This window comes from Heterocephalus glaber, unplaced genomic scaffold (assembly GCF_053883595.1).
Source record: "Heterocephalus glaber isolate CG9 unplaced genomic scaffold, H.glaber_assembly_v1.0 deba00001579, whole genome shotgun sequence".
In the NCBI taxonomy this organism is placed as follows: Eukaryota; Metazoa; Chordata; class Mammalia; order Rodentia; family Bathyergidae; genus Heterocephalus; species Heterocephalus glaber.
Window position 1 is genome coordinate 11,004,909 of NW_028258360.1, and position 27,669 is coordinate 11,032,577.

The 27,669-nt window shown below is 61.9% G+C and overlaps 1 protein-coding gene across 14 annotated transcripts in view; it reads left to right on the forward strand.

The window, feature by feature from the left end:
* Mcf2l (MCF.2 cell line derived transforming sequence like) overlaps window positions 1-27,669 on the forward strand; it is a 106,294-nt gene that overhangs the window by 39,376 nt on the left and 39,249 nt on the right. For 8 of the 14 annotated variants that reach the window (XM_004858526.4, XM_004858524.4, XM_087193152.1 and 5 more), the window contains 2 exons: window positions 25,824-25,907; window positions 27,272-27,386. In XM_004858526.4, the coding sequence (XP_004858583.1) occupies window positions 25,824-25,907; window positions 27,272-27,386 (199 nt within the window). Of the gene's footprint in view, window positions 1-43; window positions 5,891-13,222; window positions 16,745-25,823; window positions 25,908-27,271; window positions 27,387-27,669 lie in introns of those variants that run through there. The other 6 variants (XM_004858530.4, XM_021239401.2, XM_004858531.4 and 3 more) reach the window with 3 other exon arrangements.

Here is a 27,669-nt window from a genome sequence, read left to right on the forward strand (position 1 = left end):
GAGGTGCAGGGCAGGGTCGTGCGTGCCCTGGGGTGGGCTTCTGTCACATGTGAGGAGCTGTGAGCCTCTCAGGACTCCTCAAGCAGGGGTGGGCGTCGGGCGTCTTGGCACCGGCTGGCCGGGCCCAGGGCAGCCGGCTCATTTCTGGTCTGCGTGTGTCCCCTTTCTGACCTGTCGGAGTGGCCGTCACTGTGAGGGTCGTAGGGAGGAAGCGCGTGCACATCCGAGGGGACTCCCAGCCCGGGCCTGTCCCCATGAAGGGTGGGGCAGCTGTCATCCCTGGGGTCCCCAGTGGCTCTGTCTTCACTGCCTCAGCCCCCTGATGAGGTTTCTCTTTTGGAGCCACCCATTGCGCTCAGTGGGATGCGCGATTTAAATTCTCACAACTCAGAATAACATTTTACAAATTAACTTCCAAAGGAGCAAGGATATCAGGAGCCGGGTCAGGGAAGGGAGCCTGTGGCTGGCTTCTGTCCCCTGCCAGGAGCTGTGCCTGGAGCTCCCCTCCAGGGACCTGGACTCTGGGTTTGGCTGGGGAGCTTGGGGCGGTGGCACCCTCTGACCTCAGGCGTTGCAGGGTGTGCAGGTGCGTAGATGCTTACAGTACGCTGACCCTAGAAATAGGGGCCAGCCCCACACCTGCCTTAGGCCACTCGTCGCTGTGGTTTGGGATCGCCTTCAGGCCCCGTAGCCCCTGCCCCTTGCAGGAGGATCGGCCCTGTTAGCATCGTGGAGCAGAAGAAAGCAGCGACATGGGAGCCACACACAGCTGAAGGTCACTCCCAGCGGTGCCCCAGACTGGCACAGGGTTACCCCCTCTGCCTTTCTCTTCCTCCTCCTCCTCTCCTGTGCAGCGAGGCTGCCTGCTGGCCACCTGCACAGAGGCTGTGCTGGTGCTGGCCCTGCTCCGGGCCATGCCCACCGTGGTGCCCAGTGCAATGGGGAGCCTGAACCCAGCACCCACTGGGCACCAGGGGTGCCCTGCTCTCCTAGGCCAGGTGCAGGGAGGGCTCTGAGAGAGGCCCCCAAAATGTCCCCCACTGTGCAGTCGCAGCCCTGCTCCCTGCTCGCCGGGTGTGAGCAGTGATCGTGAAGCAGTGTGGTGCCCACAGCGAGCTCTGAGCTCTCCCCTCTGTGGTGGCCGGAAGTGGCACCCAGAGGAGAAGGGGTGAGGTCCTCGGCTCTGAGCGCCGATGCGCCCAAGCAGGTCTCCTGGATCCTCAGCCGCACACACGCAGGCTCTCATCCCACCCTGTTCTTGGTGGTTGACCATGCCCATGAGGCGCTCAGGCTGGAGAAGTGCAGTGCAGAGTCGTGCACTCACCGAGGTTCTGGAGCGTCTTGCTGTGGCTGGGCTTCTCCAGCCCTTGAGGGCACGTGCTGTGCCGGGGCAGCGGATTTGGCTCCAGGTTCACCAGGCTTCCTGGGCTGTGAGGGCTGCAGCTCTGTACCTCCAGCAGCCCTGTGGGGCGTGGCCTGTTGTGGGGCTGAAACTCAGGTCTGTCTGCTAAGGCCTGTGTCAGAGCCGACAGCCCAGGGCCCGGGTGTTGGATCTGTCCCAGTTCCCACCCCTTCTCCCCCAGAGGGATCATAGCACACACTTCCTTCCTTTGAGGGAGCCGCAGTGGACAGGGAGGTGGCCTGTGCCCGGGCTGGGCCTTGAGGGTGGCAGGTCCCTGGAGGATAGGGTGAGCTCTGCTGGTGGAGGAGCTGGGGACCCAGCAGGGTCAGGGAGACCTCGACTGAGGCTCGTGGTGCAGCATCGACAGAGCCAGGCTGCCTGGGGAGAGAACCAAGGGTAGCAGGCATCCTGGGAGGGCCACAGCATGTTCTGATGGAGCCGGAAAGCATCCTGCAAGTGGTCTGGTGACAGAGGGCATGGTCACTCATGAAAAGCAGCCCCAGGGCATTGTGGGCAGAAAGCCTGAGAGGGGAGGGAGGCATGGAGTGCAGTGCTGGCGTCCCTGACCTCCCCTGGGACACTGGCAGGACGGTGGATGCTGGATCCAGGGAGGCTGAAAATGCTGTGGGAGGAGAGTGTGGGAGTCCGAAGAGGCAGGACTGTGGGGGCGCGAGCAGTAGGGACAGAGAGGGCTGGAGCGGGTGGTGGCCTGGGAGGATGTCCCTGAGGCCCTGTGTCCTCCATCAGGGATGCACAGAGGGAATGTGAGCCATGCTGCCACAGCACGTAGGGGACCTGGGGTCCCGCAAGTCTGGATAGCGAGGCCTGTGTAGCCCTAGCCTTTGTGTGACAGGGGTGGGCAGCAAGCCTGGCACGGATGCAGAGCAAGTGGGTGACAGCTTGGGTGCAGGTGCCAGGTCCTGGGCAGATGGTGGGCACTGAGTCCATCTCCCCAGTTGTACCCAGGAGATGAGAACAGGTCACAACACTGCCCAGCCGAGGCTGAGGCATTCCGGGGCTCGGCAGTGATGTCCACATTGTGTGGTTGGAAGTGACGTCTGGGCTGGAGTTGACACATGGTTGGAGCGGTGAGGCTGCTGGCTGGAGGGCAGGGGAGAGGCCCCACAGCCACGGAGTGCGGAGCAGATGGAGGCCCCAGGACAGAACGAAAGCCCCGCCCCGGGCAGGAGGGGTGATGGGCCTCCTTTGCTGGCCAAGTGCTGAATGTGCCCAGGCAGGAACAGCCACTCCCATTAGAAGCAAAAAGTTGCTGTCATGAGTGATAAGAAAAATTTTGAATGGAGGGGGAGGTAGCTCTGTGGTAGAGCACTTGCCTAGCAAGGGGGGGACTCCAGGTTCTATTGCCAGCAGCTCAGAAAAACTAACACCCACGTGCAGTGGTGCCCCACGCAGCCTGGGCCCTGGGTTCCAGCTGCAGGAAGGGCCTGGTCCTCTGATGCCAAGCAGACAGGCCCTGTGTGGCCGCCTGCCTCGGGTCACCTACGCCTCACCCTGGGCAGGTGGCAGGCTTGGCAGCACTGGGCCATCTGCGGGGAAGCCTGCAGGCAGGGGTGCGGCCATGGGCACAGACCAGGGGACGGGACATGGCCTCAACAGTTCTCGTCACCTACTGCTGGGGTGACCAGGTATGCTGGGTGAGGGACAGGTAGGTGCCTGAGTCTCCTTGTGGCCTGCTGGACAGGTCTCCACTGAGCCCGGTGCCTTCCCTCCAAGTCCACCGGCTGGCTGGCTCCTCCCTCGCACACTCATCCCCCTGCGCACATCCATCTCGGGCTGGACTTGCAACTGTCTCGGACAGACCTCTGCTGGGTGCCAGGGCTAAAGCGCATGTTCGGGTTAGATCACCTGCAGGGCTTCCCCAGCGTGTAGGGGGCACCTTCCGTCAGAAGAGCATGGTGACCCATGGCTGCCAGTGGTCATTTTCTGAACTGGAAATGAGTGTCATTTCTTCATCCTGTGGAAGGTGGGTTAATCTGATGACTGTCACCTCCATCCTGACCTGCAGTGCACAGTGAGGCTTGTAGAAGCGAAACACAACCTGCAACGGACACCAGACTCAAGAGTGGCATGTCACTTCTGCTCTGCAACATTAGGGACTTTCACTTAACCCAAGAAAAATATTTTGTGAAGAATTTAATAATTCTCGGGCCAGGGAGTTAGCTCAGTGGTGCTGCCAGCTGCCTCTTAAGCGCAAGGTCCTAAGTTCGATCCCCGGTACCAAAAAAAAAAAGAAAGAAATTCTCTTTATTAAAAAAAAAAACCAATACAAACTCTGTTTATAGACCCCTTTGGCACTGACTGCTTTAAACAGAGATGCATTAATGCCAGGGGCAGGCCAACACATTTGCACACAAGGTGAGCCCACCTTCCCACCAAGTGTCCTGAAAGCTGATGCAAACGCATTCAAAGAAGAGCCATGCTTCTGGAGAGAACTTGGAGAAACCAACCTCTCCGAGTTTACGCGAAACGTTAGAACTCAGTGGAGGACGTGTTGGGAATTTTTAATTTCTCCTGGATAGATCAGTGTTCCTCAAGTAGATGTTCCCTGTAGGCCACCTAGAAAGGGTGAAACCCTAATGCTAAATTCCATGGGACTCTCCAAGCAGGCCCAGGTCACCCTGGGCTCCGGCAGTGCTAGGACCGAACATGTTCCTGACAGTGGCTGCATGAGAGGGGGTGGCCCACTCCCTCACCCACCCACAGGCCACAGAGCCAGGCTTCCACAGTGACCTCGGGGAAGTGGCCACAGTCCTGGCTCAGACTAGGGTGGCTGTACCTGTGCAGAGGCCCAGAGAGCGGTGAGCGGCCCCAGGGACACCCCCTCGTCGTCCTGGAGGTGGCTTCGAACTGGAGCCAGCATTTGGGAAAGCGGCACCAGCGCTTGGCCACGCAGCCCTCGGAAGCCCCGTCCTCACCTCGGCACTCTCAGCTTCTTTAAACACACCTGCTGGAGCCTGCGAGACTGTCGGGCAAGGCGGTTGGATGTACAGGGCATCGGCTTGCGCGAGAGACCCTGGCGGGGACATCTCACAGGGGCACCCTTGAGCTGGTCCGGGAAGAGGGTTCGTGGTCTGAAGAAATCTGGTGATTGCTGTTAATTTTTAATTTCAGGCACCTGGGCCAAAGTTGGTTTCCGGCTTCTTCTTCCCCCGGCCACCCAGGGACTGCTTGGCTCAGGCCAAGGACCTCTTTTGGGTGCCTGCAGGTGTTCATGGGCCCCTTGGGTCCCTTAGATCCCTGTGGGTCCCTTGGCTCCGGGGACCACTGCAGGCCCCTGCAAGTCCCTGGATATCTCTGTGGATGTCCGTGGAGTCTTTGTGGGGCCTCTGTCAGGGTCTGTGGGGGTCTGTGGTCTCTGCCGTGTCTCTGGGGTGTCTGCAGGGCATCTGTGGGTGTCTGTGGGCCCCTCTGGGGTCTCTGCCGTGTCTCTGGGGTGTCCCGAGGGGTCTGCAGGGTCTCTGTGGGGTCTCGTGTGGAGTCTCTGGGGTTGCTAGTCTCTGGGTGTCAGTGCAGCATACGTGGGGTCTTTCGAGACTGCGGGGTGTGTGCGGGGTGGCTGTGGGTCTCCGGAGGGCCTGCAGTGTTTGCGGAGTGTTTCTGGGGTTCCCCTGGGATCTCTGCGGGGACCTCTGTGCCTGAGGAGCGTTGGGTGATGCCACACACCTGCCGCGCTTCCCCATCTCATCCTCCTAGCAGGGGCTGTGGGTCCCTGCGCTGGGGTCCATGAGTACCGGGGACCTCGGTGCAGTGCTGCTCTGGGTTAGGGGTCTGTCTCTACCTCGGTCTCTGGACCGGTCAGTCCTCGCCTGCTCCTCCGCCCACTGAAGTCCTGTCGTCAGCGGTGCCCCCTGGCTGGGGTCCAGACTTTGGGCGTTGGCCCCGACCCAGCGGCCTGGGCTCTGAATAGGGATGTGTTTTTGCACCCCGAGCTGCTGATTCCTCAGGAGCGCTGGAGAGGGTTGAGTGGGACCGTGCGTCACTGTCCCAGCCCTGCTCCCTTCCATGCCGAGGCCCTGGGTGGAGGAAAGCTGGCCAGGGCTGTGCTGGGCAGTAGGTGTGCCCTCCCACCCTGCAGGCGGAGACCTGCTCATCCCCTCTCACCTGCCTCCCTGTCCCCAGGCAGGAGCCCCGGCAATGCTGGGCCATTCCTTCCCCCAGTCATTGGTGTCCCTAGCATCCATCCCTGTGTAAACAAGCAGGGCGGAGGGAGATGGCAGTGTTTGGAGAGCAATTACGTTTTAGCACCTGGCCCCAGTGTGTGGTGAAGTGAAAGTGGAAACCCAGCAGTTCCAGCAGACTGACTGTAGAGGCCGAGCTCTGCGTCGGGCCTCGTGGTGCCCAGGAGGGGCATGGTGAGAGGGCAGAGGGCCATGGCACAAGGGCGGCCAGCCCGAGTCTCGGTGGCGGAAATGCAGCGCTACTACCTCTACTCCGAGTGGTGCTCCTGGCTGCACTCTCTGGCTGAAGGTGAGTCTGTCCCTGCCACTCCCTGGGGAGGCCTGCTGGCTGCACAGCTCGGCTTGGGGTTGACATGGAAGGTGCCCTGCACAGTCTCGGGTCATCTGGGCCCCAGGAGCCTGCAGCGGCCCAGGGTGGGGATCCAGATTAATGAGCTCACTCCAGTGATGCCATTTGCTCCATCTCCTGTCATTGCTTGTCTAAAGCAGACGACATCCCGGTCCTGGCCAGGGCAGGCGTCTCTGCAGCAGCCGTGGCCATCAGGTGATAGATGCCAAACAGAAGCTGTTAGCTGTGTGGTATCAGTTGCCCTGTGACAGGGACATACCTGGAGTGACCGTTTGGAGATCAGCTTCCTCCTGCATTTGGGTTAAGCGGCACCAAGCCACCTTTGTGTCAGCTCCGCCGGGCGGGGGGGCGGGGGACCTTCCTGGCCCTGTAGGGTCCACCCAGCCCCTGGGCCACACGTGGGGCTGGGTCCCTGCCTGGAAGCGGGGCTCCTTCGGTCCTTCATGCAGCCTCACATTCTCCTCTATCTGTCAGGCCTGTGGCTGAGGTCTCAAAGGGGTGGGGCCTGTGTAGTGTTTCTGCGTGGTGTTTGGTGGCATTCCCCAGCCAGCAGTCCGAATCCTCCAGAGTCGAGCTTTGCCGTTGACCAGCCTTGCTCTGCCCTCTCCCCTGAACTCAGCCCCGTGCAGTTGGGCACAGCGGGCAGCGTGTCGAGGAGGCCTGGTGGGGTCACAGCCAGGTCCCTGGGTGCTGCGCACACACAGCCTGGCCTCCAGCCGCCTCTTCCGATGGTTGAGACATGGCAGTGGCACTGCAGGCTCCCCCAGGAGGGCCACAGGTGTGCTGAGCACAGCGTCCACAGGCATGGAGCAGCGTGAGGCCCAGGGGCAGACTCATGCACATGGCCTACTCGGAGGTGAGCCCCACCGGGGCCCAGGACCCAGAGGTGGGGAGGGAGGAGCACTGCAGCCCCAGGAGAGAGGGCCAGGGTGGGGAGGGAGGGGCAGGGCGGGCAGCAGGCGCGGCAGGTGGGGCGCCCCAACGTGACCAAGGCGTGGGCAGCTGTGACTGCCCCGTGCACCCCAGTGAGCCCCAGGGGCTGCAGAAGGGGCCTGCTCTTCTCCTCGTTCATCGGCTGTAGAACAGCAGCGTCCTTTTCCTTTAGGGAGACTGAGGCTGAGCACTAGCCACTTCTGTGGGGTTGGATTTTCGGCAGTAACGGGGTGAGCAGCCAACGTTTGGGCAGAATGGTCTTACGTACTTGATGGAGATACGCATGGCTTCATGATGCCCACTGCCCACCCCAAAGGGGACCAGCACTCTTCCTGGTCTTTATGTACAGTGCCAGGAAAGGATCAGGACACAGAGGAGGCCAGAGGCCCAGGACCCCTGAGTTTCAGGTCCCCTGGGCACCGAGGTGCCTGGCTGGTGGCATGATGGCACCTCACATTCCGACTGCAGCGGGGACAGAAAGGCGGCAAGGCCCGAGGTTGTGGGACCCAGGTGGACCGGGTCCTGCAGGGCCGAGTCTAGAGGGCAAGGGCAGGTGGGGTGGAGGGCGCCCCAGGGTGGGCAGGGCTTCACAGACCCGGCCTAGCGTTCCCGCCCCTGCCCAGGTGCCCAGGGAAGCCAAAGCGGCCAGCGCCTTCTGCTCCTGTCTGTCCTCCCCTTTGCTGCTCACTAACATCCACTGCCCCTCCTGGCTCCCTCAGGCCGTTGTGCATGTGACAGCCTCAGCCAGGCCTGCAGAAGTGCTGCTTCAGGCGGGCAAATGCTGGTGCCCTCCCCCTCCAGCAGGGACACAATGGAGGCTGAGTCAGGGTGGCCAGAAAGGGAACTGAAGCCACACTTCTGCAGCCAGGCAGATGAGCCCTGCGCGTCTCAGAGGAGTGAGGGCGGCCAGGGCCAGGGTCGCCCGGTGAGGCATCCCCAGCCCATCCTGGGACCGCACTGTCTCGCGCCCACCCTGCGCACTCTGGTGTGGTGTGGCTGAGGAGAGGTAGGCCTCAGTTTGTGCACTCCTGCCTCCACGGGGAGAATAGGTGTGGCAGGTGGCGGTGCGTGCGTCCCGGTGGAAGGGAGCCTGGCCCACACCTTCGCTGTGGGTGGCGTGACAGTGCCAGAGCCCACCCGAGAGGAAGCACCAGCAGCGGGAGGGAGGCTGGTCTCCCTCCCAGCGGACCAGCCGCAGTCTCAGCATGCGTCTCCGGCCTGCGGGGAGGATACACAGGGCTGAGCGTCAGGAGCAGCGCTGAGTGAAGACCTGGCGTCTAGAGAAAGGTGTTGGGGATGCGGTAGAGGGGCCGCAGTAGGGTGGGAGCTTCCTTCTGGGATGTGGCCATGGCTCCTGGGGCCTAGTGGACTCTCGGTGGCTGTTCCTGCCCTGAGTCTGAGGTGACTCAGCGCTGAGAAGGAGGCACTGGTAACACCCTTGCTGTTTGCCATGTGGGCACGGCGGCCTCTGCCCAGGGCCTGGGAAGTGGTGCGTGTTCTCTGCTGTCTTTGGTTTTTTAGTGCTATGTGGTGAGCAGGGCGCGTGGCTCTGAGCCTCTGTGTTCCCTGGCCACAGGGAAACTCAAATCTGTGTGGCTCAGAGGCTCCAGGAACAGGCCGGGGCTCGGGTGGGGCAGAGTCCTGGGTCTGCGGCCTTTTCCTCAGTCTCCTGCGGTGCATACTTCTCTGGGGTGGCCCTGCCCGGTGTCTTCCAGTCCCCAGCTGAGGGACGCGTCTGCCATCCAAGGTCCCCCACTAGGCTCTGTGTTGAAAGCAGCGTGAACTGCACACCCTTGGGGTCACTTCCTAGAGTTTGAAGGCCAGGAGGACGCACAGTGTGCGGTTTAAATGGTTTAAGCCTTGTGGTGGGACGTCCACCCGGAGCCCTGGAGCCTTGGGCGGGCCTGGGGACAGGAGACTTTCCTGAGTCTTTTTTTTCAAGGAGAAGTTTTAAAGACCATGCATAATAAAACCAGCATGACAGTCCATGCTACACTAGAGAAACAGGAAGCAGCACGACACCAGACACCTTCGCCGGGAGGGGATAGCTAGCGTGGCCTGCAGTTCCCTGCAGCTTGCCCGTGGGGTGCCTCTTCACATCCACAGCCGCTGGAAAGGGCTGTTCGGAGCGCTTCCTGTGCACAGGGTGCACGGGTCAGGACCAAGCACTCCCGTGTACGGAACAGCGGGGTGAGCGAACAAAGGATTTCCAAGGCCGCACGGTGCTTTTCCTCTCATGCACCTGTTCGTCCACAGAGAAGCAGTCTGAGCGCCTACTGCGTGCCAGGCCCCGAGGAGGTGCTGTGTTTCTGGACAGTCGCACGCCGGGGACCTTCATCGGCTTGGAGAAGCAGGATGGATGTTGGCGGCCGGCAGGCGCCTGGCCTGGCCCAGCATGGGCTCCTCACTGCCTGTCTCCTCCCACCTGGGCCCTGCCCTGGCAGCCCTGTGGTGTAAACACACCATGTTCCGGGATGTTGCCCTGGCTCCTGGCTGGCACCTGGCCCTGCCCTGCACCTGGCAGGTGGTGGCATGGGCCTGAGTGACCAGCGTCCACCTTCTAGGACATGGAGTGAGCGGGACGTGAGTCCGGGGTACCCCGCACCCCCTATTTCCTGTTGGGGTGTCTTCCCAAGAGATGTGCACCTTCGAGACACTTTCTCTAGACGTGTATTCCCCAGCAGGGGACAAAGGCAGATTCCTGGCGCATGATCTCACTGGAGTGGTGGAAAGTCTGTTTGTGAGAAGCTGTAAGCATTTCCCAACGCACCAGGTGTTCACAGGTGGCTTAGGTGGAAAAGTCTCCCTAGAGGTGGCAACTGAGCATGCAGTTGAAATTTGCCCTCCAGACTCTTGGTATCTGCTCTTTCTCACGCGCTGCTGCCACCGGCCTACCTCAGCTCCCAGAAAGGACAACTATTTGTGCCTTTAGGTCTCGAGGCCACCCACCCAGCAGGGCCCGGTGGTCACCCTTCGTGAGATCTGGCTCGTTAGGCCTGCCCACCCCGCCACCTGGGCTGGGTGAGGTGCTGGGCCCGGGAATGGTTCTTGTTCAAAGGTCCTCTCTTGTATGCTGCCTAGTCACCACGAATCTCAATGAGGACAGCACTGCCTTCCCCTAATGGACTTGGCCTGGATTTATCAGATGCACTGATCGCAAGGACTAGGTCTGGAGCCAGGCTCCTGAGGGCCGCCACCTGGAGGCCAAGCCACTGTGGACAACGCTATCCTGGGCGGATGCCGGGAATCAGAGCGGCAGGTCCACAGAACCCGGAATATCCTAGCCAGGGTCACTCGGTCTCTGACTGCTCCCGCAACAGTTCATAACCACTTCCCCTGTTCCTGAGCTTTCGGGACTCACTGTGCGGCCATCTGACACCTGACACTGGGCACGCAAACAGGTTCCTGAAGCAGGGTGTCATCTTATTTTATTTTTGTTTTTGCCATATGGGGGCTGGGCCCAGTGCTCCACCACCGAGCTGCACACCAGCCCTCAGCCCCAGTTTGGAGAGCACCAGGTTCTTACTGTGGACATGAGCAGACAGAGGAAGTGCTTTCCTTCAGCCGTCTGTGTGCCTCTCCAGGCCATCCACAGGGGCCAGACTCTGGGGTAAGGTTCAGTAGTCACCCAACACAGAATGGGCATCCGGCCAAGTCCAGGGCCATCCAGCGAGGGGGGCTGGGTGTGCTGGGAAGCCCAGCGTCCCCCTGGTGGGGTGAAGTTTAAGCCGGGGCTGCAGCGCTCTGCGGTTGAGGGAAGGGGCCTGGGTGTGTGGGGGGCGGGGGGGGGGAGATCAGTGGTAGGCAGGCTGGGCGGCCACCTTGGTCATTTTCCTTCTCACTGGAACACAACACCTGATCCCCACAATTCCAAAGAGGAAAGGTTTATTTTGGCTCATGCTTCAGTCCATGGTGGGCTGCTCCAAGGCAGGGTGGCATGGCAGAGGGGCCTGGCGGAGCAGAGCTGCTCAGGGCATGGAGGACAGGAAGAGAGGAGGGAGGAGTCGGAGGGGGAGGAACCTTCCAGGCCATGTGCTCAGTGAGCGCCTCTTCCCGCCAGGCCCCCTCCTCACAGTCAGCTGAGAGCCCCGTGGTCCAGTCACCTCCCAAACAGGCGAGGCTCGGGCCATTTTAGATCCAAACCCTTACAGGACCCAGGCCTCCCAAATAAGGCTTGCCAGTGTCAGCGCGGACACGGGATGGGGTGACAGGCCCCAGGCACATGGCACGGCAGGCAGGATGGCAGGGCAGTGGCTCAGGGGTGGGTGGACTGTGAGAGTCTGCTCTAATTTCAGTCCAGAGCCTGACTTTCGGCCCTAGGGACAACCTCAGGGACTCTGGTAAGAGACAGGGCTTGAGACTTCTCTTCAGCAGGGAAATAGGGAAACTGTGGACATGGAGGCCCAGGGGCAGTCATTGCTTCGAGCCCACTCAGATGGCCGGTCACTGGTGAGTGACCGCTGGCACTGCTCCACACGTCTGGTGAGCCCTGCCATCGTCCAGTGCATTCCTGGGCTGACACATGGGACAGCAGACGTCCCTGCCAGACCACCCTGGATCAAAGAGGCAGAAGGGACCACGGGCCCTGGGTCAGGATGGAGGATGGCTTTCAAGGGATGTGCCAGACTGACAAAGCAGAGATGGGGTCACTGCGGCTGAGCATAGGGAGTGTGAGCATGTGGGTACATCCCCCACCTTGAGACCCCGTTCCTCTGCCCAGGGCCTGAGATGCCTGGTGTGCACTGCTGTGCCCACTCTGCTGGGAGCCCTCTTCACACGCGTGGGTTTACAGAGGGGTCACTGAGGCTCAGGGAGTGAAGCGGGCCGGCGAGAGCACAAGGTGCTGCCCAGCTGGTAGAGGTGCAGGCCCTGGCCCCAGAGCCTGTGAGCATCGCTGTGTATGGAGGGTACTGGAGGAGAGAAAGGAGGAAAATGAGCAAGAGGCTCCAGAAGGAGCGTGCATGTGGTCAGGCTCACCAGCCTCCATGTCCCAGCCCCTCCCTCTCCTGGGCGCCCGAGGCTCTGTCCTTGGACCTCCAGCTGCCTTCTGTTTCCTGTCCGAGGTGGCCGTGGCCCAGGAGACTCCAGCCAGCGTGGGGGAGTCAAGTCTGGGCCTGCTCACCTCTGTAAGGTGCCGCCCTGGCCCTGGCCCATGAGGCAGCCAGGGGACACTGGGGAGACACGGCCCTGGGTGGGTGTGCGGTGTCCGAGGCCCTGTCCTCCCCTGCTTCCCGGGCGGTCAGGGAGCGGCTCAGGCTCCATCCCTCACCCACCTGCTCCCCGGGCTCTGGTGTCTCCATCCTGGTGGGCGTGGGGACAGTGACGGTGAGGGCAGCAGGCAGGTGTGGCCGACACCCTGCAGTCATGGTGCCCTGGGAAGTGGCCTCCCTGTGGCCAGTGTCGTCCCTGCTCTCTGTCCTGCCACCCACTCTGCAGGCTGGACCCCTACCTCGTGGTGCCAGGTCCATCTTAGCCCAGTCCGAGTGCCCACCTCTTTGCAAACCTCCCTCTCCTGTCCTGAGCAGGATTGCCTCCTCGTCCCTCCGCTGTCCCAGAGCTGCCAGGTCCCAGGTGGCCTGAGCCCCTCACATGGAAGGGGTGCTGAAGCAGATGGTGTTTAACACAGGACACGGCCGCTTCAGAGCTGAGATTAGGAACGGAATTTTAAAGAGCACTGCACCCCAGCGGCCTGGGTGGTGCAGCCTGCAGACTGGCCCTGCCTGCCTCCCCTTGCCCTGTCTCCAACGTGTGCAGCAGAGCTGGGACCAGGAGGGCAAGACTTGCGCTGTGGCCTTGCTTTAGCCTACCCTGTTTCCCACATGAACGTGTTTGGGGAATGGCTCCGAGGCCCTGGCGTTCTCTCCTGGCTGGGCCTGGGATGCTGGCAGGGCAGATCCGGAACTCCAGCAGCCACGCCCTCCTGCCGCCCACGACACCCAGACAACACAGTGCTGTTTCCATCTGGGCACAGCCCGGCTGACACCTGGCATCCTGAGCTGCTCTCATCTCCTGCCACCCCCACGAAACTCTGCACAAAGCTCAGATATACCTGGCGCCCAGCTCGGCTGATCTGCCCTGTCCCTGCTAGGCACGGCCCACAGCGGGGACCCAACCCCGGGTCCACCCAACTCCGGTGGGTCCCAGCAGGTGCTCTGTGCCTGACCCTGCAGGGCAAGTGTGGTCTTGAGCCCCAAGAACTTTGGGGTCCTCTTGTCCCACACGTCAGCCAGGGGAGAACCGGGCAGAGCAGTGTCCAGGCCTTCGTTCACCCCGGACCCAGACTTGCCATCAGGAGCCTCAGGTGGGTCTTGAGATGCAACTGGCAGGTGTGGGGAGACCAGGTCAGCTCTGCCCATTGCTGTCCTCAGTCCTGGCAGCAGTGACCACAGCTTGAGTGTCCAGGTTGTGATGGGGGACACGGGTGTCTGACAGCCTTCCGAGGACTCTCGCCCGACCCGCACCAGGATGGAGACCCACTAGCCTGGGGCAGGTGGGTGAGGGACAGGGCCTGAGCTGCTCTCTGACCACCCGGGAAGCTGCGGACCCTCTCCTGCCTGCTGCAGGTATGGCCTGGCCTCTGTGCCAGTCCTGGTGGACGGATGGGCCACACCCTCACATCCCGGCTTCTGCAGCCCTTTGTTTGAGTTGGCCTCGCCTGTGTTTGCCCCACACTGTCTCCCCCACACTGGCCGCACCTGATGGAACAGGTGTGTAAAACGCACTTGTTCATCAGGAGCAGACAGCTGTGCCCATCCAGGTCATTTGTGCCAGGCCACTTGCCCCACCCTCAAGCGCCCTGCTTATATGGAACCGGAACCAGGGCTTTGCTCCTGCAGTCTCCAGGGGCAGGAAACCAGCCCAAGGCTGCTGGACACGGGCTGGGGCCCTGCCGCCAGAGGTGCAGGGGAAGTAGAAGACACGTTGTCGAGCAACAGTGTCTGAGCTCGACTCCAGCTTCCTCCTCCTGCACAATTATGAGGACAGGGCCAGGGCTTCCCTGCCGAGGGCTGGGCCTGGCTGGTCCTGTGTCCCAGCACCTGCCAGAGGGCCACGGTCCCCGGCTCACCCCCTGCACAGTGGCTGCTGTCTGTGCCTGAGTTCTGTGTTATTATAAAGAAACCCAGCTTCTGCATGCACTTATACTACAAAGCACAAATAAACAAGGATCCATTAAAAACAGATGCAAGAAAATAGCTCCTGCCCTGCCATTGTGAACCCTACAAGAAGAGACAAGGCCCAGTCTGCCCAGAGGGCTCTGGCTTCTCGGCTGTGTGGAGGAAACAGTGGAGTGATCAGTGGCAGCTGCAGTGTGGGCCTGGGTGTTCCCACCTCTGTCCTCACAGGCTGTGGGTATGGTCAGGTGGACAGGCCCCCCAGGACTGAGGCCAGCGCCCTCCTCGTTTGCACCTTGGTAGGACACGGCACATCTGCTTGTTTAGTGAACTGTGCGGGTCTGGCGTGGGCCTGCAGATCCAAGGCCCTTCGCACACAGAAGCCCCGGTGTGACCAGAAGTAGGGTTTGGGGACCTGCAGCGCCAGAGGGGAAGAGTGGGACCTTCTTGCTTCTCTCCTGGCGCCCCTCCCCCTGCAGCTTGGCTTCTTGTCAAGGGAGAGCCCTGCACCCTCACCATCTATGTGCTTAAAGCTGAGGACTCAGAGTGAGCCCGGCTTTGAAGTTGTCTCTGCTCCCACTCCATGCACGTCCGCACTGTGCTGAGGCCACTGGAGGCCCTTGCTGTGCTGTCAGACCCAGAGCACAGAAGAGTGGACGTGCTGCTTTCTTGCCTCGTGGGAGGGGACATCACACCTCTAGCACACATCAGCAGGTGTGTCCGGCCGGATGTCCTCCAGCTGAGCATCACCTGCGGGCTGGAGTTCGGGGAATTGGAAACTGAACACTGGAAGAAGTCAGACTGTGCTTGGCTGTGCCAGGAATTGCACCTTGATCTGCTCCTATGTCCCCAGCAGTGGCCCTGTCCCTGCAGGCTAATGATGCAAGGCTTGTGGGTGCTGCTGGGTCCCAGTGGGTGTGGCTGGCAGAGGAGCTGATGGAAAGGAGGGGCCTCTCCCAGGAACCCCTGAGCCCAGCTTGGCTGACACATCTGTCCTATGTGGTGGCGATGCCCTGGAGTGGCCACTGGAGTCCAGGGTCTGAGAGTCTCACTCCAGCGGCTGAAGACAGAGCCAGAGATCCAGAAAACTGCAGCCTGCAAGTCCCTGTTGTGTCAGGTCTGAGGGCAGCGCCCGCCAGTCCTGAGTGCATGCTTAAGGTGCACGGGTCTTGGGGCGGAGGAAGCGGGTGTTGTGCAGACACTGCCTTCAACCTGCGCCTGTGTGAGGAGGGGACGTCACTCCCACTCCGGCGGGAACGTGGGCGGGATGTCTGCCCGAGTGACTGCATTCAGGGAGCAGGCAAAGGCTGGCGCTGAGCTGGCATCGCTTGTGCATGTGCTAAGAGCGTAGACCGGGGTTGTGAGTCTGCAGCAAGTGTGGGCTCAGCCAGCCCCTCGCCACAGCCACAGGGCAGGGACAGTGGCCGCTGTCCAGAGCCCAGGCCTTGCAAGGCCCTGCGAGACAGTTCTCATTGGTCTTACCGCCTCACTGGCTTCAAGGTGGGGAAACTGAGCTTTCCGCCAGTGAACAAGGAGCCCAAGGTCCTTGTGTCGTGAGCTACAGTTCTCCCGGCAGTTCTCCTGGTCCCTGGGGTCCCCTCCCTCTGGGGAGCAGAAAGAGCTCGGGTCAGGACGCAGGGTGCAGACCCAAGGGACAGCTGGGGTCCCGTGCTGGCCAGCTGTGGGGCCGTAGTCTCATGGGGCAGGACCTGCCGTGCACATTGATGGAGGAGGGGGCCCGGAGCAGTCGAGCCCACGAGGGTTAGGGACAGCAGGACGCGGCCCTCCCAGCCTCTGACAGCCAGGCCAACTCCCACACGGAAACCATGCTCTCCTGGCCTCAGCTCGGAGCCCTTGGCCCCTGAGGCTCTGCAGCTCCATTTTGGTCCACAGAACTTGAGGTGCCTTGGAGCAGTCTTGGCCACCCCTGCTGGACCCTGGAATCAAAGCCCACCCTGCCGGACCTCCCACTTCCTGCCGTGGTCATAGAAGCCCGCGCTGGCAGCAGGTTGTAGTGTGCGCTCCAGGACCTGATCTCCCCACTTCCCCACTGCTCAAGGGCTCCTGTCTGCTGGGAGCTGGGAGCTCCCAAAGCCAGAGGAGCTCCACTGGACAGGAACAGGACAGCAGAGGCCGCTGCACACGTGGGCTCAAGCTTGCCACCCTCCTGGGTGCCACCAGGGCAGAGGCCCAGGCCCTCCTGGGGGTCACCTTTCCCCAGCACTTGTGCCCATGGACCTGGCTGAGCTGGCCCCTGTACTTCAGGTGCCTGTGCCCTGGACCTGGCCAAGCTGGGCCCCTGCGGTGGACAGGACCTACCGGGGTGGACTGGATCTGCTGAGCTGGGGCCCCTGCAGGGGGTGTCCAGACGGGCAGCACAGAGATCCTGAAGCTGCAGCCAGCAGGCTCAGCTGCCGCCAGGATTTCAACGGTTAAGCCATCTGCACAGGATAAGTGAGCTGAGCCCCAGCTCCCTAATCAGAGACATCGAATCCACGGCCCGGGGCGGAGCAGCCAGGGGCCCAGGAGCCAGCCCCGCGCAACAGCAGCCAGGGAGGTGCTCGGCCCTGGCAGCCAAGATGGAGCTCCGCCGGCTTCCTTGGTGTGCTCCGGTCGGGTGTTCTGAGCAGCGGGCCGCCACTCCTGGCCGGTGACAGGGACGGTGACGGTGACGGCATGACCCTGAGCCTGGTCTCCCTGCTGTCCCAGGACATCTCTGCTCTGTGGCTGCTGCTGAAGACACAGGCAGGTGTGCGTCCGGCTGCCCGTGTTTCTCAGGGACGAGGCGAGCTGTGCAGACCCGTTGGGGTGGCGTACGTGTGGGGACTCCAGGCCAGGTGGGGACAGTCGGGGTTGACAGACTGGCCAAAGCTCGAGGCTGGTGCATGGGAGGCCTGGGAGGGCCAGATGCTGGGACCTGGGATCAGCTCGGGGTGTCGCTGCGGTGAGGGACAGAGGGACAGTGCTGGCTTCTTCGGGTGCGTGTGGGGCCTCGTCCTCGAGGCCTGGGCCACCAGCCCCCGCCTGGGCGGCCCCAGTGAACACAGGGCTGCGTCTGCTCTTGGACCGACGTGCAGCTGCTGCGCCTGGGGGAGGGGGTGGCTGCAAACCCTCTCCGGCGCCTTTGTTCAGCCCGCTGTCGCGTGCAGTGGGCGGTGACCGGCACCCGGAGCCAGGGTGAGGGGCTGCGGCTCCTCCCGCAGGGACGCGGCCCCAGAACTCCGACTGGCAGGGCAGTGCGGGGCCTGACCTGGTGCCTGGCCTTGTCCGGGCCGCTGGACTCTCTCAGTGCTTGATTCACAGAGGTGGGGGAGCATAGCAGCAGGAGCAGGGCGCCCTGGCCCCACGGAGGGAGCGGGCAGAGAGGGAGCAGGTGGCTCTCTGGCTCTGCTGGAGGACCCCTGCCGGAGGCAGCTGCCCGACTGCACTTCCACCAGAGTGAGCTCTGTGAACCTAGCAAATGAAACCTCAGCTACCACCAGCAAACACACCTGAAGTTTCCAGTGTGACACGAAGCAGCTGGGGACGGGCCGAGGGCCATGGGGGAACCGCAGTTACTTGTCATCACAGACTCACGCGGCCGAGAAGTGTCTGTCACACATCTGACGTCAGGGTCCCGGGGGCAGAGCCAGGACACCCGCCCGGGTACTGGAGGGAGCGCTTTCTCGCAGCGTCCCCTCGGCGGAGCCCTCTGGTACCCACACTGGACACTGGACCTGCACTTTGTGACAGGGGACTTTGGGAGAGCCTCCAGTGTTGTCACATGAAATCATGTTAGATGCCTGTTTTCCCAACTAGATTCAAACTTTAATTCTTGCAGCCTTCCTTTAAATTCCTACTGTATTTATAACCCTTAAATTCTTTTTGAGGCCCTGGGGATCGAACCCAAGACCTTCAGACGGAGTTATAGCTCCAGCCCTGTTGCGATAGAGTCTCACTAAGTTGTTCAGTTGCCTAGGCTGGGCTCAAAACTTGTGATCCTCCTGCCTCACTCTCCAAAAATGCTCAGATTGCATGCCCGGCTCATTTATTCTTAAGACAAATGAGCTCACAGTTGAGGGAGGGAGGGGTTGAGGGCGTGCAGTCTGTTGGGAGCTAGGGACCCTTCCTCCAGAAGCCCTGTGGGCTTAAATCCACCAGAGGGCTTTGGCGGTGGGAAAGCCACAGGCCCTGGTGGGTGTGCCAGGGTCTGAGCGTGGTGGCAGTGCCAGCGCACACTCAGAGGCTGTGGGACAGGACGGCACCTGCCCGTCAGCACCTGCTCTCTGCGGCAGGGGTTGTGATGCGGTCATGGCAGGCTCTCCCACTGCTGGTCGGCAGCAGACAGGGAAGAGGCTGGGGTGCGGCACCACTCGGATCACCCAGCTCACCCTCTTCCGTGTCCCGTGGGCTCCTTCCCAAGGCTCCAGCAGCTCTGCGCCACCACCAGCTGGGGAGCAAGAAGGCCTGGCATCTGCTGGAGTTACTGCTGTTGACCTCCCCGAGCTCTTGCTGCGTTCTCGTTTTTTTGTGTTGACAAATAATTGTTTCAGAAAGGGCCTCAAAAGAAGAAGCCGTCTAAGAAATCTCTTTCATTTCTAAGTAGCTGTGGGCTCATGGTGTGTGTGTGTGTACGCACACGTATGATATGCATGCGATGTGTGAAGGGATGTGACATGCATATGCATGCGATGTGTATGTGTGTGCGTGTGTGTAACACCCATGTGATGTGTGTGTCATGTGAGTGTGCCTGTGATGTATGTATGCGTGGGATGTGTAAGTGGTTGTGTGCACACAATGTGTGTGCACAGGGTGTGCATGTGATAAGTGTGTGTGATGTGTGAATGAGTGCGTATGCATATGATGCATGTTAGTGTGTGCATGTGGTATTGCATTGCTGCGCTGTGTCCTGTGTGTACAAGGTGTGCATGTGATATGTGTGTGATGTCCGAAGGTGCACGTGACCTGTGTGTGCATGAGACCTGCATGTGATACGTGAGCCGTCCCACCCCGTTCTATAAATCAGCAGCCATGCTTTCCTTGAAACATCAAATTGCAGGACCCTGGGGCCCGGCGTGGGACCCTGAAAGCAAGACAGGGTGTCTTGGGCATGCTGAGTGCTTGGGCAGCCTGGCTGGAGGCTGTGCCATCCCCTACTCCACTGTGGTGTTTGTCAGCCAGTCTGAGCTCCCGCAGGGAACCCGAAGCATGACCTGCGGCGTGCAGTTGTGGGTCCATGGTTAGCGCCGGGCCCCTCCCCGTGCCTCCCCGCTCCCAGCTGCAACATGGTGAGACCTGGAGCTCCCGGGTGCTTCCACAACCTGCTTGCCTTCTGCCTGACCGCTGAGCTCTCCTTCTGGGCCGGCTCCGGCCCCCAGCAGCCCTGGACACTGCCCCAGTGGGCCCCGTGCCCTCGTGCCTAGGGCTGGCCCGGGCCCCTCCCAAGCTGCCCTTGCCCCCGCTGGGCATCTGCTCCTCTCCAGGTGCGCTCTGGGCTGGATCTAAGGCCCGTGGGCAGAGCTCTCCTCTGAGGGTCGAGGGCACACAGGGCACTGGGGAGGGGGGCTGGGCCTGGCTCCTCCTAATTGGGCACCGGAGGAGATTCGCAGGGAGAATGGAGCCCAGGGACACAGTCCCCAGGGCCCTGAACAAAAACACCTCCTTGTGTGGTGGCTTTGATTTCTGTTAGTGAGACCAGTGCGTCCCCCATGACACGGGACCTTGAGTCCCTGGGCTGTTTGCCAGGTTCCTCTCGGTGTGTGGGACCCGGAGAGACAGGAGCTGGGGACCCGACCTGGCCTGGGGCTGTCACTGGCTGGCCCCGGGCCTCTGCACTGCCAAGGACGCTGTGGAGACGTTGCCCGCTGGCCAGGGCCTGGCGAGTGTGACCCATCCAGCTCCGGGTGAGGGGCAGCAGAGGTCCCCGAACGGGAGCTGTTCACGAGAGTCACAGGCACCACTGACGCTCGCACGGGGCCCGCACAGGGCTGGCAGGACTGGGGTCCACACAGATGCATCAAGCCCCTCACCCTGTGGTTCTCCCACAAGGCACCTGGCCCCCCTGCGCACCCCCACTCCGCACACCTGCCTCCTGTGCACCTGCGCACTCAGCCACCTGTGTACCCACCTGCACGCCACCATCTGCCCCTCCACCCGCACTCCTGTTCCTCCAACCACAGCCTTCTGTGGAACAAGGCAAACCCCACAGACTCCCCAGGCCCATCCGGCCCCCACCCTGAAGCCCCACGTGGCAGCACCGTGCACACTCAGCCCCAAGTGCCCCCAGCCTGTGCCCGGGCCCACGGTGGGAAGGTCCAGCGCTGGTGTCTCCTTGGCAGCCGCTCAGGCTCAGGTGTCCTTGGGACCCACTCGGGTGTGAGGCACAGGGCCACGAGAACACCATCTCCCCTCTGCCTCCTGTTCACCCCTCGCCCGCCTCCACAGGGCCCCTCCTGCGCTGCCCCACGTCCCTGGTTTCTAGCTGTGCCTGCTGTGGCAGAGGTGTCTGTGACCCTGTCCCAGACCGGCTTGGACCCACTGCCAGACACACACCACTAGGCAGAAGCAGGGAGGTCGCCTTGGCAGTGGCCATAGCCCCCAGCCCTGTGCCGAGCAGCTCTGGAGCCGGGCTGAGAGGCGCCCTGATGCTGGGCGTAGGAGGCTGGTGCCCGGTGACCTGGCCAGGGTCCTGCTCAGTCTCGTCTGCCATGACCCAGTCACCCTGGTGATGAGGGCCGGAGCTCCACGCCTGCCCCTCAGCCTGTCCCTCCCCTGCTGCACGCATGGGAGGCCCCATCAAGCCTGGTCTCCCTGGCCAGTTGTCCCTGCATGTGGCCGCTGATGTAACCCCTCCTGTCCACTCTGCTGGGCGGCCCTGCTCAGCTACCATCAGAGCAGGGGTGCCCAGGGCTGCGGGGGATACTGGGACAGAGGATGGAGACAGGGAGGTGTGGAACTCTCCTCCAGGGACCTTGGGGTGACCCAACACCAAAGACCCTTGGGGTCGGGGCCGCATGGGTGCTCCTTCAGGGGCCCAGCTGGCGCTGCTACTTGTGTAGTGAACGCCCTGAGCAGCTGTGCACAGTGCCACCTCTGCATGGTGTAGGGGTGCAGGTGAAGATGCGGGTGGTGTAACGTGCTGACACCCCGTGGCTGTGACCTGTGGCAGCAGGCCAGCTGGAGAGGCAAGAACCCAACCCGAGGGGGCTGCAGTCCCGACAACTCTGGGGGACGTGAGCCTCACCCTCCCGCCTGTGATACCCTGCAGCGGCTCAGGCTCCTTTCTGCTCTTGAACCCTAACGAGAGCACACCAGACCCGTCGTTAGGACATTTGTCACGTTTGAAACTGGAGCCGAGACGTGCTGGGATGTTAACTGACGTAGGATAGCAATGACAGAAGAGGCCTTTCTTCTTTTTCTTTTTTCTGTCTGGGTAGTGCTGGGGAATTAGACCGGGGCCCCTGCACTGAGCTACACCCGCAGCCCTTTCTTATTTTTTATTCTGAGATGGGCTTTGCTAAGTCACTAAGTTGCCAAGGCTGGGCTTACCCTTGTGTTCTTCCTGCCTCAGCCTCCCAGATGCTGGGATTAAGGTGTAGCCACCATCCTTGGCTAGGAAGTGCTTCTCAGTGAGAAGTCAGCGGTCGGAACAAGAGCCCCCGGAGAGGCCTGCTTCACCCCACGCCCAGGCCCTGAGGTCGCCTGGGCACGAGCTGCCGTCTCCCAGACGACGCCAGTGACGCCTCCGCTGCGAAAACGGTCTGGCGTTGGGCTGGGTGGATGCTTTCAAAACACAAAACTCAAAGCTGGACGTCAGTGGTGAGGGCCTGGTTGTCTGCCGGACGCTGCCTCCGTTGCCCCGTGCAGCCTCAGCCCCACAGGCGCTGTGCGCAACGGCACGAGGGGGCAGAGGGAGCCTGGAGACCTCCCGCCAGCCCACGGTGACCTTGCTGAAAGGGCTCTCAGGGACGCAGGTCTGCTCGTGGCTGCGCCCGGACCAGGGCAAGGGCAGAGGGCGGCAGAGGTGGCCTGGCCGATGTCCACCTCGGGCACCACTCAGAGGCGAGGCCTGACGCCTGCCCGACCCTGTCAGACCCAGCAGGGTCCCAGGCCCAGGGCCACCTCCTGGCATTCGTGGAAGGACCTGCAGGATTCTGGGGCCACGAGTTGCCCCACAGAGGGCCAAGCTGGAGCAACTGTCCCCTGCCCGTCGGGCTGAGCGTGAGGCCGGCTGCTGCTCTCCGCACCACAGTGGCTGGGCTGTGGCCCTCGGGCGAGGGCGTCCGTCCTCCCGCTCTGTCTGATTCCTACCCGCTCAGTGGATCCCTTCTCCCTTCCTCCACAAGCCCGCAGTGCCTGCACCTCGGGAGTCCCGGGCTGAGCTATGGGCCCCGTTCTCCTTCCGTGGGGCCAGGGGAAAGGGAGAACATTTCTTGGCTTGGTGAGTTTGGGTGCTGTGTTTGTGACCAGAAATACTCACCTCGGAACAAATAAGAACGCAGAGAGGCTTGGGACTTAAGGGGACAGTTCTGCTCAGGTGTCCCGAGGCCACATCAGCACTCAGCCTGCATGGCAGTGAGTGTGGACGCCCTCCTGACCCTACGAGACGGGCATGGGTGGCTGTGGCATCGTGGCTCTGCAGAGCCTGCAGTCTCAGAACCCTGCCAAGTTAGTTCGACTCCCACCCCTCCTCGCGGCCGCCTTTCCTTCTCCTGCCCCCTGTTCCTGGACGCCCTGTCCTTGGTGGAGACTCGAAGTGGGCTTTGTGGAGCAGGTGTCCCGGAGGACTGGTGACATCATCCCGGGTGACCCTCAGCCCTGGACTCTGAATGGACACAACTGTTACCTTTGATTGACAGTAAGCAAAGGCCCTTGGGTGCCGGAAACAGATAAGCAGAGGCGATTAGCAAACAGTGGGCTATTGTGTGTGTGGCCCTAGACACCCCCTCAGCCGCTCCCCCACCCCCTTCTGGATGGGAGGGCAGACGAAATACAGCCAGTCCTCTGTAGACCTGCAGGGAGACCCCAGATGCGGAAGAGCTGCCCTGCGAGCCGAGCGGCAGGCCGGCTGGAGCTCTGGGCAGTGGCAGGTGGGGCGGGCTCTGCCCCTGGCCTGGACTGACCCAGCACCTAGCTTCCCACCTGCGTGGCTGTGTACCCTGAAGAGGCCGCACAGGGCAGTCAGGCCTGGCCTCAGCTGCCTGCCACACAGGGCCGGAAGGAAGTGGCCCCAAAGTGTGGAGGCCCTGAGCTGCGCCCTCCAGCCCGCCGCCCTGGGGCCTCCCTTGCTCTGGGGGGCGACAGCCCTTGATGGCAGGGTCACAGAGAGGGCTCTGTGAGGGCCACCTGCCCTGGCCCTGGACCCCGTCGATGGCAGGTGACCGCTTCCTGCGCCGGATGTCTGATCACGGGAGGGCCAGGCTTCTTGCTACATATGTCTTGGCCTCACATCCACAAATGAAAGACCAGAGTGGACTGAAACCTTCCTGTCCTGTAAGTACTGCCCATCACTCAAGGGCATGAAGCTCAGGGATGGCGGAAGGTCACAGGTGAAGTGAAAGAAATGCCAGAGCCCCTGCCCAGAGCAGCACAGCCCAGGGCTCCAGTGTTGGCTGGGAGCCATTGCATCACACCTGGGGACTGGACGCTGGCCCTGCGCATGCGTAGTTTTGATTTGTGTGGGCGGAGGGGAGCCGGCTGGGGCACCTGGCTTCTGCAGGGCCAGGGTGGGCAGAGGCAGCATCTCAGCTGGGACTGAGGAGGGTCAGGATGCCTCCAGCACAGGACCTGCCCAGGCACGGCCCACCAGGGCCAAGCTGGATGCACCGGGCATTGGAGGAGCTCTAGACTGCAGTGTGGGAGCCTGGAGCAATCTGGATGTCACTCGGAGGACCCAACGCTGTGTCCACCTATCCCCGTCCGTGGAAGACAGAGGCCAGCAGGCGAGGGGGCGCCAGGGCAGACGCTGTGAGGTCCAGGCTATGCTGGGATGCGGGCCCACACTCATCAGAGGACGTGTGTCCCCACAAAGGCGCCTCAGAGCCACAGAAGGGTGTCTGCAGACCCCTCAGGGATGCCCACCTCAGGCCCTCGCACTCGGGCAGGTGTTCCTAGGACCCTCGCTGGGTCCTGGTGAGCCTCGGCCTGCCAGTGGCTCAGGGCTCGACCCCAGCTGCAGAGGACTGCCTGGCCCACAGCACCCACGAACTTCCCAGTGGCCCTGGCGTCTCAGGACCTAGGAAGACCGTGAGCCCCATGGCTCTGTTCCGGGGACCTGTTTCTCCAGGTTAGAATTGGGTTGGAGCGGGTCCCGGCCTTCCTGATGCAAGAAGGAACTTCTGAGGCAAATCTGCACATCCGGCCTCTTGCCTGGGACAGGCCAGTGACCCCCGACATGCACCCCACACAAACTGGGGAGTCCACAGGCCTTAAGTCACTCACCTGGAACCTTGAAGGCTTTGACAGAGCAACTGTTGCTGCGTGCCCTGCAGAGGTGGCTGCTGCTGAGCCAGGTTCCAAGCATCCGGCCATCCTTGAGAGCACCCTCCTGACCCCTGGGTTGGGTGAGCAGATGACTGGCGTGTGTGCTTCTCAGGCCTCAGCTCCCACACCCCCAGAAACAGACGGCAGGGTCCCGGGCCCGGGTTGGGTGGCTCCCACGGCCTCGGCCTCAGGGTGGTGTTTCCCGGCCCTGTCTCCAGGACTGGAAGAGCAGGATTCGAGGCCGAGGCAGGCAGCCCAGATCCTATCTGGGGCCCCCCCCCGCCCCCGGCACTTTCTGGCAGTGGCGTCTCTGGTGACCCACATCCTCCACCACTTGCTGCCCGGTCTTCCAAGTGGAGAACTGGATGTTTTTTAAATCTTTATTTGTAAATTTCTGTTTTTGTATTTGTTTTTCTGAGGTGCTGGGGGGGACCCCAGAGCCTTGTGCTTGCCAGGCAAGCGCTCAGCCCTGAGCAACATTCCTGGGCAGGCTGACCTTGAACGGCCTCGCAGGCCCTCAGCCTAAGTCACACTGTGCGGCAGAGACCTGGTCCTGTCCAGCACTGGCTACTGCCGAGCAAGAGCACAGGACTGGCCAGGGCGCGGGAGCAGGGAAGCCGAGCCCACCCGCCACAGCTGTGGCCACGGTAGCTCAGTCCTGTGGCACATACAGAGCCCAGCCAGCCTCCCAGGCTCCTGCGAGCACCAACCCAGCACAGCTGGACGTGCCGCCCACTTGTCCCCAGACACCGGGTCTAGAGCTGGTGGGGACACTGGCAGGAGCCACCTGCCTGTCACTGCTGGGGTTAGGTCGGGCCTGCTGCCGCCTCGCCTCTCCCGGACAGAAACCCCAGGTGCTTGCATATCTGCAAGGGTCACGGCCGTGTTGGGGACCCCGGGGGCCTGTGTGTGTGGGGACCGCGGGTCTCTGGGGTGTCGGGGACCCTGGGCGCCTGCGTGGGGGGGGTTGCCATGGCCGAGGGATGGCCGGTGTCCCTGCTGACAAGCAAGGCGCCCATGGGCAGCAGGCTGGGCGGAGTTGCCTGGGCCTCAGGGGAGCAGGTGGGCACAGGGACGCGTGCGTCTGTTCGTCCTGGGAGAGCCCCGCTCTCTCGCGCTCTGCCCTCTGCCGTGTCCGCCTCTCTCCTTGTCCCCCGCCTTTCTCCACTCCCTCTTTCTCTCTTCTCCCTCCTCCCTTCTCCACTGTCCCTCCAGGCTCTCCCTCCGTTTCTACCCCCGCCGGCCTCTCAGCCCGTGTCTGAGGAATGGAGGCGCCCCCTGCTGGCACCCGACACCTCCACTGCCGCACTGCCATGGCTGGACGTGGACAGGCCTGCTCCCCATGACCTGTGTCTTTTTCCCCGCAGATGAGATCATGCACCAGGACCTCGTCCCGCTGTGTGCTGCCGACATCCAGGAGCAGCTGAGGAAGCGCTTTGCCTACCTGTCCGGTGAGTCCCGGGCCCTGACGGGGTCAGCAGGTGGTTGCAGCCTGGGAGCTAGAACAGCCACACAGAGCTGCCTGCCTGCTCTAGGTAGTGGCAGCCAGGTGGCTCCACACTCCCTGGGCAGAGTAGGGCAGAGGCCTGGCACCTCCTGTTGCCCTGGACAACACACTGGCCCACGTGTGTCCCAGGAAAGAGGTCAACTTTGGTTCTGGAGACCCAAGGCCGAGGGCCACATCTGGTGGCAACCATCCTGCTGACAGCCTGGAGGCAGTGTGGGGTAGCTGTGTGAGGCACAGGGCGTGCATGTCTGCACGTCCTATGGTCCTTCCTCTGCTTGTGAGGCTGCCAGGGCTCAGTCAGGGGCCCCAAGACCTTGTCTAACCCTGGTCACCCCAAGGACCCCTCTACACACCATAGCTGGACCGAGCTTTCATCCCTTAGGCCTTCATGTTGGGCATCAAACCCCGGGACACGTCAGGGCCCCAAGCAGGAAGTGCCCAGGTGGGCCTGGCCTAATCAGCCAAGCCTATGGAGACCCCCAGGAGGGAGAGTTTTGAGGAGAAGGCTTCACACCATGCAGAGCTCTCCTGCTCTGAAGGTCGGGGGTCACCCCGCTGCCCCACCAGCAAGAACAGAGCCACAGGGAGCTGAAATCCTCTGTCCCCTGCAGAGCGGGGGTGATGCTCTCGCCTGCCCCTCTGCATTGGAGCCTCCCCAGGATGTGTGTGGGTGTGGATGTGTGCACATGCATGTACATGTGTGTGCACCCCGCCTGCCACAGCCTGGATAGTCTCGGGCAGGTGCCAGCGTGCAGCTGGCATGCAGTCTAGGAGCCAAGTTGCTTCACTGCGGCTCCAGGGACAAGCAGGAGGCGGGGCTGTGTCCAGACGCATCTGAGTGTCGGAGGGGGAGGGAAGGGAGTGGGAGAAATGTGGGGGTGGCCATCCCTGGGCAGAAGTAACCTGCGACAACTTCAATTCATCACGCTTTTCGGGACACTGACTCTTCTTCAATATGTGTCCATTTCTTCACCCTAGAAATGCGAGCCAGGTGGAGTGGTACAGGTCTGGAATCTCAGAACTCTTGGAAGCTGAGACAGGAAGACCACAAGTTTGAGTCCAACCTGGAGAACATAAAGACCCAGTCTCAGAGTCAAAAATGAAAAGGGCTAGGGATGTTGTTCAGTGTAAAGGCCCTGGGTTCAGTCCCCAGTGCTGCATAAAAATAAAAACAAAACCAAACAAAATCCTATGGCAATGAAGAACCCTTCTTGTTTCATTTGAAACCCTGGTGCTTGGGGAAAGCAGCGGATGTTGTTGGGGAACAGAGGTCCAAGGCCCTGCTAAGTGTCTGCTTCGTCTCTCCAGGTGGACGGGGGCAGGACGGAAGCCCGGTCATCACCTTCCCCGACTACCCGGCCTTCAGTGAGATCCCAGACAAGGAGTTCCAGAATGTCATGACCTATCTCACCAGCATCCCCAGGTGGGTGCTCCAGGCTGGGCACTCAGGGAGTTTGGGAGGTCACCCGACCCCAAACCCCAGTGGCTAGCAGGGTGAGGTCACGCCATCACTGACAGCCACCTTTAAGGGTAGCAGCTGTCACTTTTTCAACCAAGCATTGGTTTTGTCATGTTGAAAAGAATCCCACTCCTCCTGTGGTAGGTGGAGACAGGTGCCCAGTTCGACCGTGTCGCCTGGCTGATACCGATGGCTGTGGTGAAGTACTGGACTGAGGGAGACAGGTCCTGTCCACGCACAGGGGACA